General features: G+C 39.6%; 1 protein-coding gene across 2 annotated transcripts; it reads left to right on the top strand.

The window, feature by feature from the left end:
- The first annotated feature begins 1,009 nt into the window (after positions 1-1,009).
- On the top strand, positions 1,010-12,357 carry nbn (nibrin). Of its 2 annotated transcripts, none has more exons than XM_070835224.1 (17): positions 1,010-1,145; positions 1,364-1,485; positions 3,178-3,305; positions 3,430-3,589; positions 3,682-3,785; positions 4,313-4,430; positions 5,662-5,849; positions 5,981-6,081; positions 6,187-6,319; positions 6,417-6,616; positions 7,412-7,580; positions 7,813-8,452; positions 8,620-8,709; positions 9,731-9,871; positions 10,109-10,222; positions 10,306-10,355; positions 11,502-12,357. In XM_070835224.1, exons 1-17 carry the CDS (start codon positions 1,115-1,117, stop codon positions 11,533-11,535), a joined length of 2,523 nt encoding a protein of 840 aa, XP_070691325.1. In that variant the 5' UTR covers positions 1,010-1,114; the 3' UTR covers positions 11,536-12,357. The 2 variants fall into 2 exon arrangements, with proteins under 2 accessions (XP_070691325.1, XP_070691324.1); XM_070835223.1 differs by having other exon boundaries at positions 7,406-7,580.
- Positions 12,358-13,849: the final 1,492 nt, after the last annotated feature.

Here is a 13,849-nt window from a genome sequence, read left to right as displayed (position 1 = left end):
GACAGGCAAAACTTTACAGACTTTTCTAACAAAACCTGCAAATAACTAACTCAGAAACAATCTGTTCAGTCTGTTTATGTTTATGTATAGTTTCACATTTTAAATTGTTGTGTTGATATTTGTTGTTATGACTCTGACTATGTCTGAATGTCTGGATTGTTTGTGGTTCATGTCATAAGACTGAATAAAACATATGTCTGGTGTATGTATAATCTCTGGTTATTTGTTATTTATCTGTTTACTATACTTATTTAATTGCTCTGTTACTTGCTTGCTCCACAGTTGAGTAATGTCATACAAAATAGGGAACTCGCCCTAAAACAGAATTTATATTGCACTATTACCAACATATTTGACAACTTCATCAATATCTACAAGCATATCGAAGACATCATATAACTCTACAAGGAATTCAGTGCACCAAAACCTTAACCTTAACCTGAAGTCCTATATTCAAAGTTGTACTAAAGTAAAGGTACAAAAGTATTAGCATTAAAATATGTTAAAGTACCAAAAGTTTGTTTATATCATATTACTGGATTATGATCATTGATGTATTAAAAATAATTTGTCAATTCCACTTGGGATCAATAAAGTCTTAACCAAAAATTCATAATACAATACATTTGTTTGTTTTATTATATTTTGTATCATTAATCTGAATTTGCAAAATCACTTAAGTTATAACTTGTGGCGCCTTTCAAGTGGAGAAAAAAGCACAATATTTGCATCTGAATTGTTGCAGAATACAAGTTTAAAGTAGCAGAAACTGGAAATACCCACGAAAAGCACAAGTACCTCAAAGTTGTACTTCCTCAAAACTGCACTTAAATAGTCGACAGTACTTGTATAAACGTACTTAGATACTTTCCCAAATGGAAAGCCTTGTTTTCCTTCTTTTTCCCCAGTGTCAGGGACATCATGGGCAACACCAGCCTGAGGGAGCAGACTTTTATTTTGAAAGGAGAGCAGCGTCGCATTATTCATGCGTCACTCGGAGGCGCGTGTCCTCATTGTTGATGTGTGCTGTAAATGGATCCGTGCTTTTAAAATGTTGATTTTCTCCTGACTTACTGGTGGTTTGAATCTATAAAACAGCATCAAAAGCACTAAAATGTGGATATTGACTCCTTCGCAGCCTGGAGGTAACTTTTTGTGTCGTGGCTGACATTTTAGCGCTAGCTTAACCACTTAGCTAGCAGGTTAACGCCTTGACCAAGTTAGTTTTTGAGTGCAGACGATTAAAGCAATTAAGGATTTTTCTCCAACTTTTCATATAAGAAGATATGTTTATAAAATCACAGTTGGATTGTCTTGTAATTTTACATTGGCATGTCCATAACTTGCCTCCTGTCACTCACAGGTGAGACCCACTATCTCATCTCCAGTAAAGAGTACGTGGTGGGGCGTAAGAACTGTGACATCCTGCTACCCAACGACCAGTCCATCAGCAGGGCCCACGCTCACCTCACTGTTACTGACCAGGTGAGAGAGCGACAGCGAAATGAGACGAGGATATGATCAAAGAAACGTCATCCAGCATGTACAGACATAGTTAATTAGTGGATGGACTGAATGTTTTCAACATAATCTGCTTTGCTTTAATAATTTACTGAGCCCATCATATGTAAAGTGTCAATGTACAATACCACAACTAATGTAATTTATATTGTGCTTTTCCATAAATATTGGACAGGTTAATCAGTATATAGAAACACACAGAAGTCGTCATGTCTCTGTAGCTGGAACTACATTTCTAACAAAATGCAAAAAGAAAATCCTACTGACCAAGTTCAGTTGGTTGATCTGTTCACATCTTTACTTTCCTCTGTAGTTCCAGAGAAAATTCTCCAGACAGTCTAAAGGTTAATATCACACTCTTACAATCATTAACAGAGGATGTGGTCAGCTTGGGTACAACGGATTCTGTTGGCGTTGACTTTCCCACCATGAAAACCAACTTCAACCTAAATGGATGGGGCAAAAACTCAACTAAAAAAAGACCCCCTTATGTATCCATCGGTGCAAATCGACAAATGTAACAAGACAACACAGACGAGAGGAAGACTCGACCGCAGAGAAACAGCGTCTCGTGAACAGAATTATCCATACACACTTAAAAACTAGTAGGGACACTGATGAAAGTGAACCAGCCAACACATGGCATTCCCCCATCTATGGCCTTTTTAAGAGAAATCATAAAGCCTGCACCTTTTCACTTCTACTTCACTATGGAAGTTGAGTCAGTATTTCCACATTCACCAGAGTCTTTTGTTACACAAGTACGTGTACTTATGCTTGTGAGAACAATGTGTGTATTTTGCCACCTCTTCTCAGAGGTAACACATTGAGCTCTTGTGACAATAAAAGTCAATATTCACTTGAAATGAGGCGTGAACGCGTGTGTGTGGACAAGCACCTGACCAAAGACAGGTGTAAAGTGCAACTAACACTCCCACACCAGCAAGGTTTTGCTTATCTAAGCGTTACAGTGCAGTGTTTGTGTTACAGTTTGTGTAACTGACATATTTATTTGACACGTCACCCGACCCTTCTAATAGTGTCAGGTAGATGAGGAACATGATGTCATTTGGAAAATATTTCCTGTGTGATGGCACTTTTGCACAGAAGGTGGAGCTGTTGCACCAGCACAATTGAACTAAAACGGAAACAAAGTACTAAATTGTGGCCAGAACCAGAAGTATGACACCACCTAGTTGTATAAAATGGACTGCTCAGAGATTTGACTTTATTATAATACGCACATGCACCTTTTTCTTTCTTGTGTCTAAAGGGGATTATTAACTTATCGTTAATACACTGCATGTTAAAACCACCCTGTAACATAAATGTTTCTGTTTCTCCATGTCCTCTGGATTTGTCTTTCTTTTTAATGTGCACTTTTTGATATTTTATTCTATTCTATTCTATTCATAAACCTACCGTACCATAAGTAATGCTCTAACTGTTACTGCTCAAAATAATCAGAATCACAGTGGCCTTATTATTACTTCAGGATGACACCTGTTTAGCTTGTAGCCAACGCTGTAGTCCTCTCTGTTCTGACACCTGGATGGGTTTCTCATTGAGATATGAATAACTGAACAGAACGATATAGGAAGGTTTGTTTGATTGATGGACAATTTCACGAGTTTCTCTCATGAATTTTATTCCTAGACTCTGACTCTGAAAGACACCTCCAAGTACGGTACATTTGTCAACAGCCAGCGCTTGACAGAGAACACAGAAGTGAACCTGAAGTCAGGGGACAGTGTTACATTCGGGGTCTTTCACAGCAACTTCAGGTATGTAACTGAAGGGAGATCTGGTCAGTTCTGCTTTGTATCACAGAACCAGGACTTTTTCCGGCATCTTTTAGTTTTGATTGCACTCACACTTTTTAATTTTCATTTCATAAACTCGTCTCAGCGTGGACCATCAGAGGCCAGTGGTGTGTACGTCATGTTTGAACAATGATATCAAGACGTCCCTCTCTCAGGACCTCTTGGCTGTGGGTGGAAAGTTGGTCAACACCTGGACACAGGACTGCACCCACCTGGCCATGTCCACTGCTAAAGTCACCATCAAGGTCACGACCAGACTTGGTACCCTCATTAGCACACGTGCTGTGTTGTTTTTTCCCTGAATATGTGTTGATGTGCTTTCTGTTTTCCTGATTAGACTATCTCTGCTCTGCTGTGCTGCCGTTCCATCGTGAAGCCAGAGTTCTTCTCAGAGCTCAGCAAAGCTGCTCAGCAAAAATTACCCCCTCCTAAAGCTGAGAGGTACAATATAATCCATCCTTATGGGCAGACATTCACACCAACTGGGAATCCACATAGGAAGCGTCTATGCAGCATCCAATCCACAATGACTCTGTCTTCAGCAGGCTGACGGATTGCAGAAAGTTACTAAACCCAGACAATTTTCATGTCAACTCCACATCAGCTTTCTATGCAGCCTGCTGATTCATTGATTTTCAGTGATTGTGAGGAATCTCCAGGTAAAGTTAGTAAAACATACAGCTCACAGACAGACTGAGAGCCCTGATCAGTCAGTGGAGACATGGTTAAGGGTTCAAAACACATAAACAGCAACAACACAAACAAATATGTGTGCGATTTAAACAGCTGTGGGTTCACCATATAATATATATAATATATAATACCATTTAATAAAGTGGAGGTGTATCTGTTCTGTGCGACTGACGGACGTCAGAAACACTCTAAGAACGCTTCCTGTTGGGATTGTGCTTAAGGATAAACCAAACAGAGGCCACACTGAACATTATCTCATCTTTGCTGTTCTGAAGTTTCATCCCTGACATTGATGAGCCCAGCTTGAGTGCAGAGGATGTTAACCTTGGAGAGATTCCACTTCGTAAACAGCTTTTCACTGGAAAGACCTTCATATTCCTCAGTGCCAAACAGGTACGTCAACCTCTTTCTTTGTGTTATACAAATATCAAACCACCAGGTAACTAGACACACAGCAGCAGGATTTCAGGTCATCCGTTATATTGCTCTGTAGTTGTCACCCAGTCAGTCAAGGATAACAAAACAAATGAGAGTTATAGAAATGTGCACTTGTAATAGGCTTTACATTGCCCACTTGTTTTTCAGTCATCAGCTTCAAAAGCGATGGAAAGTCGCATGATGATCTTGTTAGCTTCATGTTTATCAACTGAACATCAGTTGCCAGGCAGTCAGCAGCCAGATACCCATTGGGAGACGCGGTGCTCCAGTGGAGAGCCTGTTTGCAACTAATGCTGCAACTAATGATTATTTTCACCACAGATGAAATATTTTCAGTTTATTTTCTAGTTTATTTAAATTTATTGTGGCCTTCATCAAAAGTATCTACCTGTACTGTAATTGCTGTATGTCCGTTACAATTTACCAGAGTCTAAAGTTTTATTTAAATATTTTACATGCATACATGAAGCAAGCAACACTGTTTTTAACATGAAGGAAAAATCAAGTCAAATCAAGTCTTTTTTTTTTTTTTTTTAACTCTAACCGACAAATCTGTAAGAAGTTGCAATTAAAAAACTGATAAATTAACTGACTAATCATTTCTTATTAGTGTGTCTTCACTTTACCTTTGCTACCACCAAAGCCATAAATCTTAAATGAATAAAAATCTGAACCTCCAGATGAGGTCAAGTGCACCAGAGGGCAGCAAACTCATCTGAGCCGTCTTTCTTGGCTTTGTTGACACACCAAAATGAAGTGAGGTCTTTTGCTTTACGGCTGGTAATGAACATCTCCTATGACTTCGACATTGACATTACCATTTTAAATCTGTTTTTTTGTTACTTCATTGACAAAAAACACTTGCATATGCCCTTTATATTGAGGTGTGAAACTCTGCCCGCTGCAATTCATATTTAATGTCAGTTCTAGTTGACTGTCATCAGTGAATGTTACTGTGTTTTCCAAGCTTGAAGCTGTAAGTGTACATGAGTACAACAGTGAATTTCTCCTCAAACAATCACTTCAGTCAGACTAACATTCGAAGAGCTTCGACTGGGCCACCACTCAATCAGGAGAAATACCAAAAAAAAGTTTATCGTCACTAGACACACAGTCACTCCGTCTGTCTCTCTGCTGTACGGATATACAGTCATGTTTGTGTAATTGCTGCTCTTGTTGTTTGCAGCTGAAACGTCTGAGTGCAGCTGTGAGTTTTGGAGGTGGCAGGAGTCAGCTGCTGGAGGATGGCTCTCTGCCGCGGGCCCTGCTGGAGTCTCCACAGAGCTGTGTGGTCGATGCCATGACAGGCAGCTCCCAAACTCTGCTCCCCTCTACCATGGAGTGGGCAAACTCTGTTTACAACATTGTTCAAAGGTTTACATAAACTCCTGTTCTTCTGCAGAAAAGCACTTAATAGTGTGTTTTAGGAATTTTCTTGTCAAAGTGCTGATTTCTTTTAACACTTTAAACTCTGTCTGGCATTTCTCCTTTTTCCACTGACACAGAAAAGGCCTTCGAGTCATCACTGAGTCTGAAATTGGTTTGGCTGCCATCTATGCTTCTTGTGACAAGTACTGCAATCCATCCAGTCTAATACCAGACTCTGGTGGGTGACCAGACAGAAGAGCTCTGATTGCTTTCTTTATTTTTTTATTTTATATCATTCTTCTCTTGCGTGAAAATTTTTCGTTGATTAATTTGTACTTTTTAGGTTCGGCACCAAAAATGAAACCCAGAATTCCGAGTGCTTCGCTGTCACAGAGTGTGGCGGTGGACGAGACGGTGTTACCGGCAGCATCTCAGAACATCACAGCATACGCAGTTAACACAGAGACGTCACAGGGGTACCGACAAACACACACACACATCTGCTCAAGCTTTGAATGCTTCCACTTGTTCTAGAAACTCTTTCTAATGTGTTTTATTTCACTCATTTCACAGGACAGAGCAATGTGAAGTTACAGGGGTGACAGCGGTAGGGGAGACTCCTGACAAGAGACAAGGCAGTGAGCTCCGGAGATCCAAACCAGAAGCTCAGAGGACGTCCACTCACTGCATTGTGGCTGATACAATGAGCTCATCATTCAATAACGTGGAGAACACAGACTCGCTGTGGAAGAAGCCTGAGTCTAAACCCGCAGGTAGCTGCATGAATGAATTGGGGATGCATGGACCCAGCTTTTTCTCTCCTGATACCAATTCTGGCACCAGTCCAATACCAGTGCCCTGTTTCTTCTTCAATTTGAAATCTGTGTGAAATTGCTTATTCTGTGTAACATGACGTGGAGCTTTACCGTATCTGCACATAATTTCTTTTTAATTGTAATTGTCCATAATCAGGTCTCTGCATAATGAACAACAGACACAATTTCTAGAGCTCCTTTATTGTCAACAACATTTTTTGGCTTTAGTACATTTAGATAAAATGTTCTGAAGGGTTTGTTACAACCCTCTGTGTAAATTCTATAACACAATTGAAAGTGAAAGTGAAAGTGTGTAATGTGGATCAGTCACCTCCATCCCATATAGATCTTTAAGTATTAGTGCCAGTACCAATCCAATGTGTTGTATTGGTGCATCCCTGTTATGCATTGGGCTCCATTTGTCAGCTTTATTTTGGGGTGGCCAAGTGGCGACTGCAGTGAGGCACATTCTGAGATATAAAGTGTTAATCAGTGAGCTTAATAGGTGCTGGTAGGTGGATTTCGTTACCTTTGGAAAGAGCCAGGCTAGCTGTTTTCCCCTTGTTTCCACTGTTTATGCTCAGAAAAGACATAGTGGACAGATATGAGATATCAGTCTTCTCATCTACCTCTCAGCATTGACGCGCACTTGTCCAAAATGTTGACCTATCCTTTGAATTCACTCATTGGAGCATCAGCTGAATACCTGTCATGCTGTAACAGTCTAATCACTTAATGTTTTTACAGTTCCAGGAGCTGGCAGTAGTGGCTTTAGGTCTCAGTCATCCCTCCCTAGGACCAACAGTGGCATGAAGACATTCATACAGAAGCAGTCGCCTCAGAAAGCAAAAATCTCTGCACAAGCTTCCCCACAGAAACAATCAACTCTGACCAGTTTCTTTCAATCTATCAACAAAAAAAGGTAAACATTAGTGCTTGTTGATAGTAATGTAGTGCACTAACTGTACAGCTGCTTTACTCAATAACAATAAACATACTTTTGACTGGCAGCAATACAGTATAAGCTCCCTGGGACCATGAACAGGATAAGCAGTTTAGAAGATAGATGGACAGATAGTTGTCACCCTGAGGGGTCATGATATTCTAGTTTAGCATGTGCTAGTAACATCTCTCTATGTCATTGTCTCATCAAGGTCTTTGAAGGAGGACGAGCTCTCCACTGTTATGTCAGAGCCAAAACGGCCTAACACCTCAGTCACTTCTCAAGAATTATACTCGCGTTCAGACAGAGTCCCTGCGGCAACATTGCGGACATCAGCTGAACTTTTTGTTGAACAGTCAGAGGCTCAGTCAGAAATGGTCTCCCACGCTGCCCAGAATGAGCCTCAGGGTAGAAAGAGGAAGGAGATGGAGATGGAGATGGAGATGGGGGTGGATGAACTGGAGGCTTTTATGTCTGTGGATATGGACTGTTTTGATGAGAGACCCTCAGGTAATCAAAGCCAGAAAGGACATCTGACAAAGCCGTGTTCAACTGAACAGAAACAAGGTTTGAATACTGTGCAGACTTCGTCCTCAAGCAAAAGGCAACGGGTCTGCCTAGAGGAAAATGGAACCGACCAAAAGACACAGGAGAGTATGCAAAAAGAGCCGGTTTCCCAGAAGGACCTTAAAAAATCTGAGCATCTTCTGGTGTCCATCAAGACAGAGCAGGTCCATCCTTCAGAATACAGGTCAACTTGTAATGAGTCAAGCAAACCTCCAGAAGTGTCACCTGCCATTACAAGTAAAAACATACAGCCCTTTGAAGATGATGAGGTGTCTTTCATTGAGGTGAGGATTTACTGTCAGTTTGACACTGTTCTTTTGTCTATCGAGGAATATAGAGAAAATACATTAAACCCTAAACTGTCGCAACACACACGATTACTTCACTCCTCAGTTTTATATTCAATTACGTTTCACTATAACTGCGCATTTTTATACTTTTATTCCTGCAGGATTTAGAACTACTCAAAGCAGATATTTGCCAGCCTAAAGAAGAGACTAAGACGCCTTTGAAGACAGTTAAAATCAAGCAGGAGGTCCAAGTAAGTCTTGTGAAAAATCTCTTGCCGTGACAGGTTTGTCTCTCATCCTCCCTTTGAGTCAGCTTCATTTTCTAGCTGTACCCAGATGCTTTATTTGTCCAAATGAGCATTTCCTTTTTTAAATGCCTCTGAATCTCAGGACAGGTGGGAAGCACTGGACATGTTAAACTCTGACTGACTCAGACTGTTTCCTGTGGCTCCAAGCCAACAGTGTTTGTTAAATGGTACATCAAACATTTTGACTCCAGTTTAACACAGGTTCAATCTCAGATCATAAACCCACATTTCAGTGTTTACCGGCATCCAAGAGTGTCTAGACAAGTGTCTAGCCAATGTATACTTTGTTGTACCTCCAATGATGTTTCCTGTGTGGGACTACGAGCGAATGGTGTCCTCTCATCCTCTACTGGGACCCAGCAGATTTATGACACCACAGCCTGATAAGCACTTCAGGGCCTAATGACAGGTCAAAACATCATTTAATATGAATATCAGGCCTCCGTAGACATGCTCACCCAACACATTTTACTATGTATAGATAATTGATAGCCTAATTTAATGGGCCAATATAATCTTATATCAGCTGATAAGAAACTGCAGTACAGATATGTCAAAGACATGTTAGAGTTATTTTAGAGCCACTTTCCCCAGCACAGAGCTGACAAGTTTACTGTTCTTTAATAACCAAAAAGATCTTTCTCAAAAATGGCTATATATGTTATGCATATGCATGTTAAAAAAATCAAATATCAGCTCATGTATTTTTTAACTGACAAATATTCATATTGGTGTTAGCCTCAAGAGTCTGATATCGGTCAGCTGTTTTCTAAAGTGGATGAGGGCCATAGTTGTATTAAGACTACTGTGAGCAAAGTGTTTGTCATAAATTACTAGGATTCACAGAAGATATTTTACAACTGCCTGTACTCTATGTTGTTGTTGTTAAAATTACTTTGGTTGTTGTGTATTAAAAAGGCATTAATCTAGACAAAAGTTAACTTCCTAATATGCTGTTTTGCAGGAGTCAAACATTGATGAAGACCTTCCTAAAAAGCTGGTGTTAGTGGAGTTTAGGTCCCTCACTGTGACCGCACCTCCAAAAATCAAACCACAGACGATGCAGGACATCAGCAACGCAAAGAACTTCAAATGTTTCCGCAAGGTCAGACATTTAGAAACAGCACTTCAATTATAAAACAGGCGCTGCAGTGATGTATTCAGTTGAAATGCTTGTAGTCACGTGTGCCAGCAGATGTAGTTTAAATATTTTGTCCTCCAATAATTATGCATTATAATTATACAGCCCACCTTTTGAGTGACAATTAGAATTTTCATCAGATAAAAACAAATCATGTGCACAATAATTTTCAGGTTTTTTTCCCTTGTGTGTATGTGACAGATGTGCGTGCCTGTTGGAGCGGGCGCACGGCACGTCATTGGAGGGTCTGATCTGCTGGTTCACAACAGGGGCAAGAACTCTGAACTGGACGAGTGGCTGAAAGATACAGCTGAGGTACTATTGTCACTCTGTCCCTCCAGTCTGTTCGTGACCTTTCTGAGCCTTGCACTCGTGATTTGATCCTGTGTTTGTTTCAGGAGGCGCGTCAGAGCAGACGGGACGAGACCCTAGGGGATGACCTCTTTAGGTGAGAAATTTGTTTTCTGTAAGATTTATTGTAACCTTGTTTCCCTCATCACAGCTTCCTTAAAACCCTTGTAAGATTTCTACTATGTGAAGACTCATCTCATGTCTGTTAGGTTCATTGGTTGATATGTGCATAGAAAGTCATAAGACAGTAGAAAGTAATTCAAATAATTTCTTTATCAATATCTTATTTCTTAGGAATTCTGTCTAAAATAGTTTAAAACAATATTGTGGATTAAACTGAGACATCATCTACACTTAATGTTATTCCATTAATTCAGTACAAGGTATTGTAAATGATTTTGAGCCCCGTTTTGTTCTTATTGTTTTGCCAGGCAGGTATAAATGTTTCCCCTTTTGTCTCCTCGGTAGTAACACCTTTCTGATTTAGATCTGAGCTCATGGGAGGCAAGAGAGACTTTCCCCTGTTAGCTGTTGAATTTACACTGTGTCGCTTGTACTAGACTTGCTTGGCCCTCACTTAGTATATATGCTAGTCAAGCTGGTAAAAATCCTCTTAAGATTCTGTCTGTGCCGCCTCAGTCATTATAATCAGTTGCAGACAACATAATGAACTGAGAATTATGGATATGGGGCCACTGTAGCCTCAGTTTAACCAATCACAACATAGTAATTCTTTCATCACAGTGGTTACCAGGGTAACAGAGGTGATGTAAGCTGGCGCTGCTGCTTCTGCCGCCGCTACCGTGTTTTCTTTTGACTAAGCAGAAAAGAGACAGTCTGAGATTGATTTTGTGTGTGTGTGTCAAGGCTGAGCTGTTTGATCACTGAGTCATGCTCAGTCAGTCATGCGTAGCCGGGGGAACAGTCTCTGCTGCTAAGAAAACAATCCGGTATTTTTTTGGTAGGTCTAAACGAAGTTTCCAGACGTGGTTTATAGGAAGCCTGTTTGCTTTCAGCTGTTCAAACACTGTCCGTGTTTTACAGCGCTTAATTTGGGCTGTTTTTATTGTTTGTTCAAAATGCCTCTAAGGACATTGAGGAATGATCCATGAGGAATGTTAAAAGCCCATCCTGACATGGACAGGCCTATGAAATACACATCTGTGTGTGCGTGCGTGCGTGTGTTCATGTGCTTATGTGTGTGTGTGTGTGTGTGTGTGTGTGTCTGTCTCTCTCTATTCAGGTACAACCCCACCAAACTAACCAAGAGAAGATGAAATGCCTTCATCTTGACGTCCTACAGGGTGAATTTATTTCAGTGGCACTGGTCAAGTATGTCAGACTCTATCACCACGTAAAAAGGACACCAGAAATAATTTGATAAAATAAGTCCTATCTTTATGTCAAGTGTAACATTAATGAATGCAAACTCTTCATAACTGCTAACAGTATCAGAAATGTTTATCACTGTTTTGATGTTCTTCCTGTTCTATCTACCCATAATTGTCTTCTTACTCTCCACTAATTAAGCCACTGACAGCAAGCAATGGAACAAAATAGTCTCATGTTCATTGATTTTCCTCAAAGTTTTTATTTGTCAATAATAAAAAATGCAGCATACAAAACATTAAAAACTCTTCAGTTGTACAAGAGAGCATTAAAACTCCACATGCTGAAAGCAGCTATTCCTTCGTTTTGAAGTTAAGACCAAATGTGTTCCCTGGTTTTAGCTGAACTAGAAACTTAAAAGGGATTCAAGTTGCCATTTCTTAAACGATCTATGATGAGCCAACCCTGCAGGCACTTTTACAGATCTGAAGCTGTTCAGATAAGTAGTCGTCATGCCAGAACATCCATGGGCCTTCCTGTGCAGATGGTTGAAGCCCACCTGTCTCTTCATATTCAAGGTGAATGCCATATACGAGTAGAGAGTTGGCTCAGCAATCAGTTGTGCAGTAATAAAAGGTTTTCATGGGTAGCAGAGTGCCAAAAAACAAGGAGACTGGCCTTTAAACACAGTTCTTTTCTCTATTGCAATTTTTTGCTTATTACTTAGTGACAAAAGCAAATTTATACTACTACTTATGAGTTGCTTTCTAAAATCCATACAAATCTGGGCTAAACTGTAAAGTACATGGACACACAGTAAATCTGTCAGTGCTTTATTAAGCAAGCATATTGCTCTTGGAGTTGACAGCAGTGGGCAGATGTGTCCAACCTAGATATAACAGGATCGTATTTTTGTCTTAAGTTCAAAATTATATTAAGAGTTATCTCCACTTTATAGCCACCCAGTCTCCTCTGCACTCCTTAAATGTACTGGCTAAAACCCTTCCAGTGTCTGTCCTCATAGCACTTTTCTGTCTTCTGCTCACAGTAGCTGCTGCTAGGCAATGCTTCATGCCTGCATGCATATATTTAATATTTATATCAAAACAATACTCAGAAGTCAGTGAAAAAAAAAAAGCATCAAAGGATAATTCAGCTGAAATTCAACATTTAGCACAAGAAACAACATTTTCACTAGTTAACTGTTATATGATAACCAAAACTTTTACAGCAATGTGTTAAACTACTTTGTTAGTCGAAAAAAGTAATGTGACTACAGTAACGTATTATTTATTAATGTATTACCCCCAACACTTACTCTGACTACTATATTGTGTTGAAGGGGGCTGAGGAAAAATGTCTCCATACATGGATAATGTATGTCACATCACAATAAACAAACCATGAGCTGTGCGTGAGCGGCACACAAGAAACGTATGTACTTAAATGACTGAAAGGAAGGAATATATAGCAGAAATGAGGAATAGATTGCTACTGTCACTGCTCACAACCTGTCTAAAGTTATTTGGCACTTAATAAAACAATATTGGCTTTTTGTCGTGAAGCTGTATTTAAAAAATGGAAGAAGAATTTTTATATATACACTCATGAAGAGTTAGAGTTAGGCAATATGAAAAAACAACCAAAAAAAATTAGCCCTACAAGTCCTCCATCTGATGTTGATCGTATGATTTGCAAACCTGCTTAGTTGGTGTATCTCAGTTGTGGTAGAAGTCTGACTGGTAATTGCTGTTTAGTTTTATACGCCATGTTTGACAAACCTATGATACGACAACAGTGATAAACTATATAAAATGTACATATTCCCCAGTCATGCACACAGGTTGATTTGAATATTTTCAAGATGGGGCTTGCCTTCACAGCGATAGCAATGTTGAAAATAGCATAATGTAATTAGAAATATACAGGGAGGATAATAAGATTTGGTTTGTAAAAATATATTCAAATTATTTGGATGGTATGATTGTAAAAATGGGTACTTTGCAAGTGTGCTTTACTGCCCATCCATTCTCTCCATGTGTAACTATTTTGGGTTTAGATTAATATGAGGTGGCACTGACTCGCCAAAATGAATCTGCTATAAATGCTATAACCGTGGGGGTCTAGATAAATTATCTTAATTACGCAATTACCGCAAAAAAAAAACATAATTATCTTACAACGATAACGGTAAAGGACCACACTGGTGTTTCTTGGTTAATCCTATTTCGTTCAAATCATATTTTACCATCATAGAACTCT

The sequence above is a fragment of the Pempheris klunzingeri genome, chromosome 8 (assembly GCF_042242105.1).
Source record: "Pempheris klunzingeri isolate RE-2024b chromosome 8, fPemKlu1.hap1, whole genome shotgun sequence".
Classification (NCBI taxonomy): domain Eukaryota; kingdom Metazoa; phylum Chordata; class Actinopteri; order Acropomatiformes; family Pempheridae; genus Pempheris; species Pempheris klunzingeri.
This window is presented reverse-complemented; position numbering and strand designations above follow the sequence as displayed.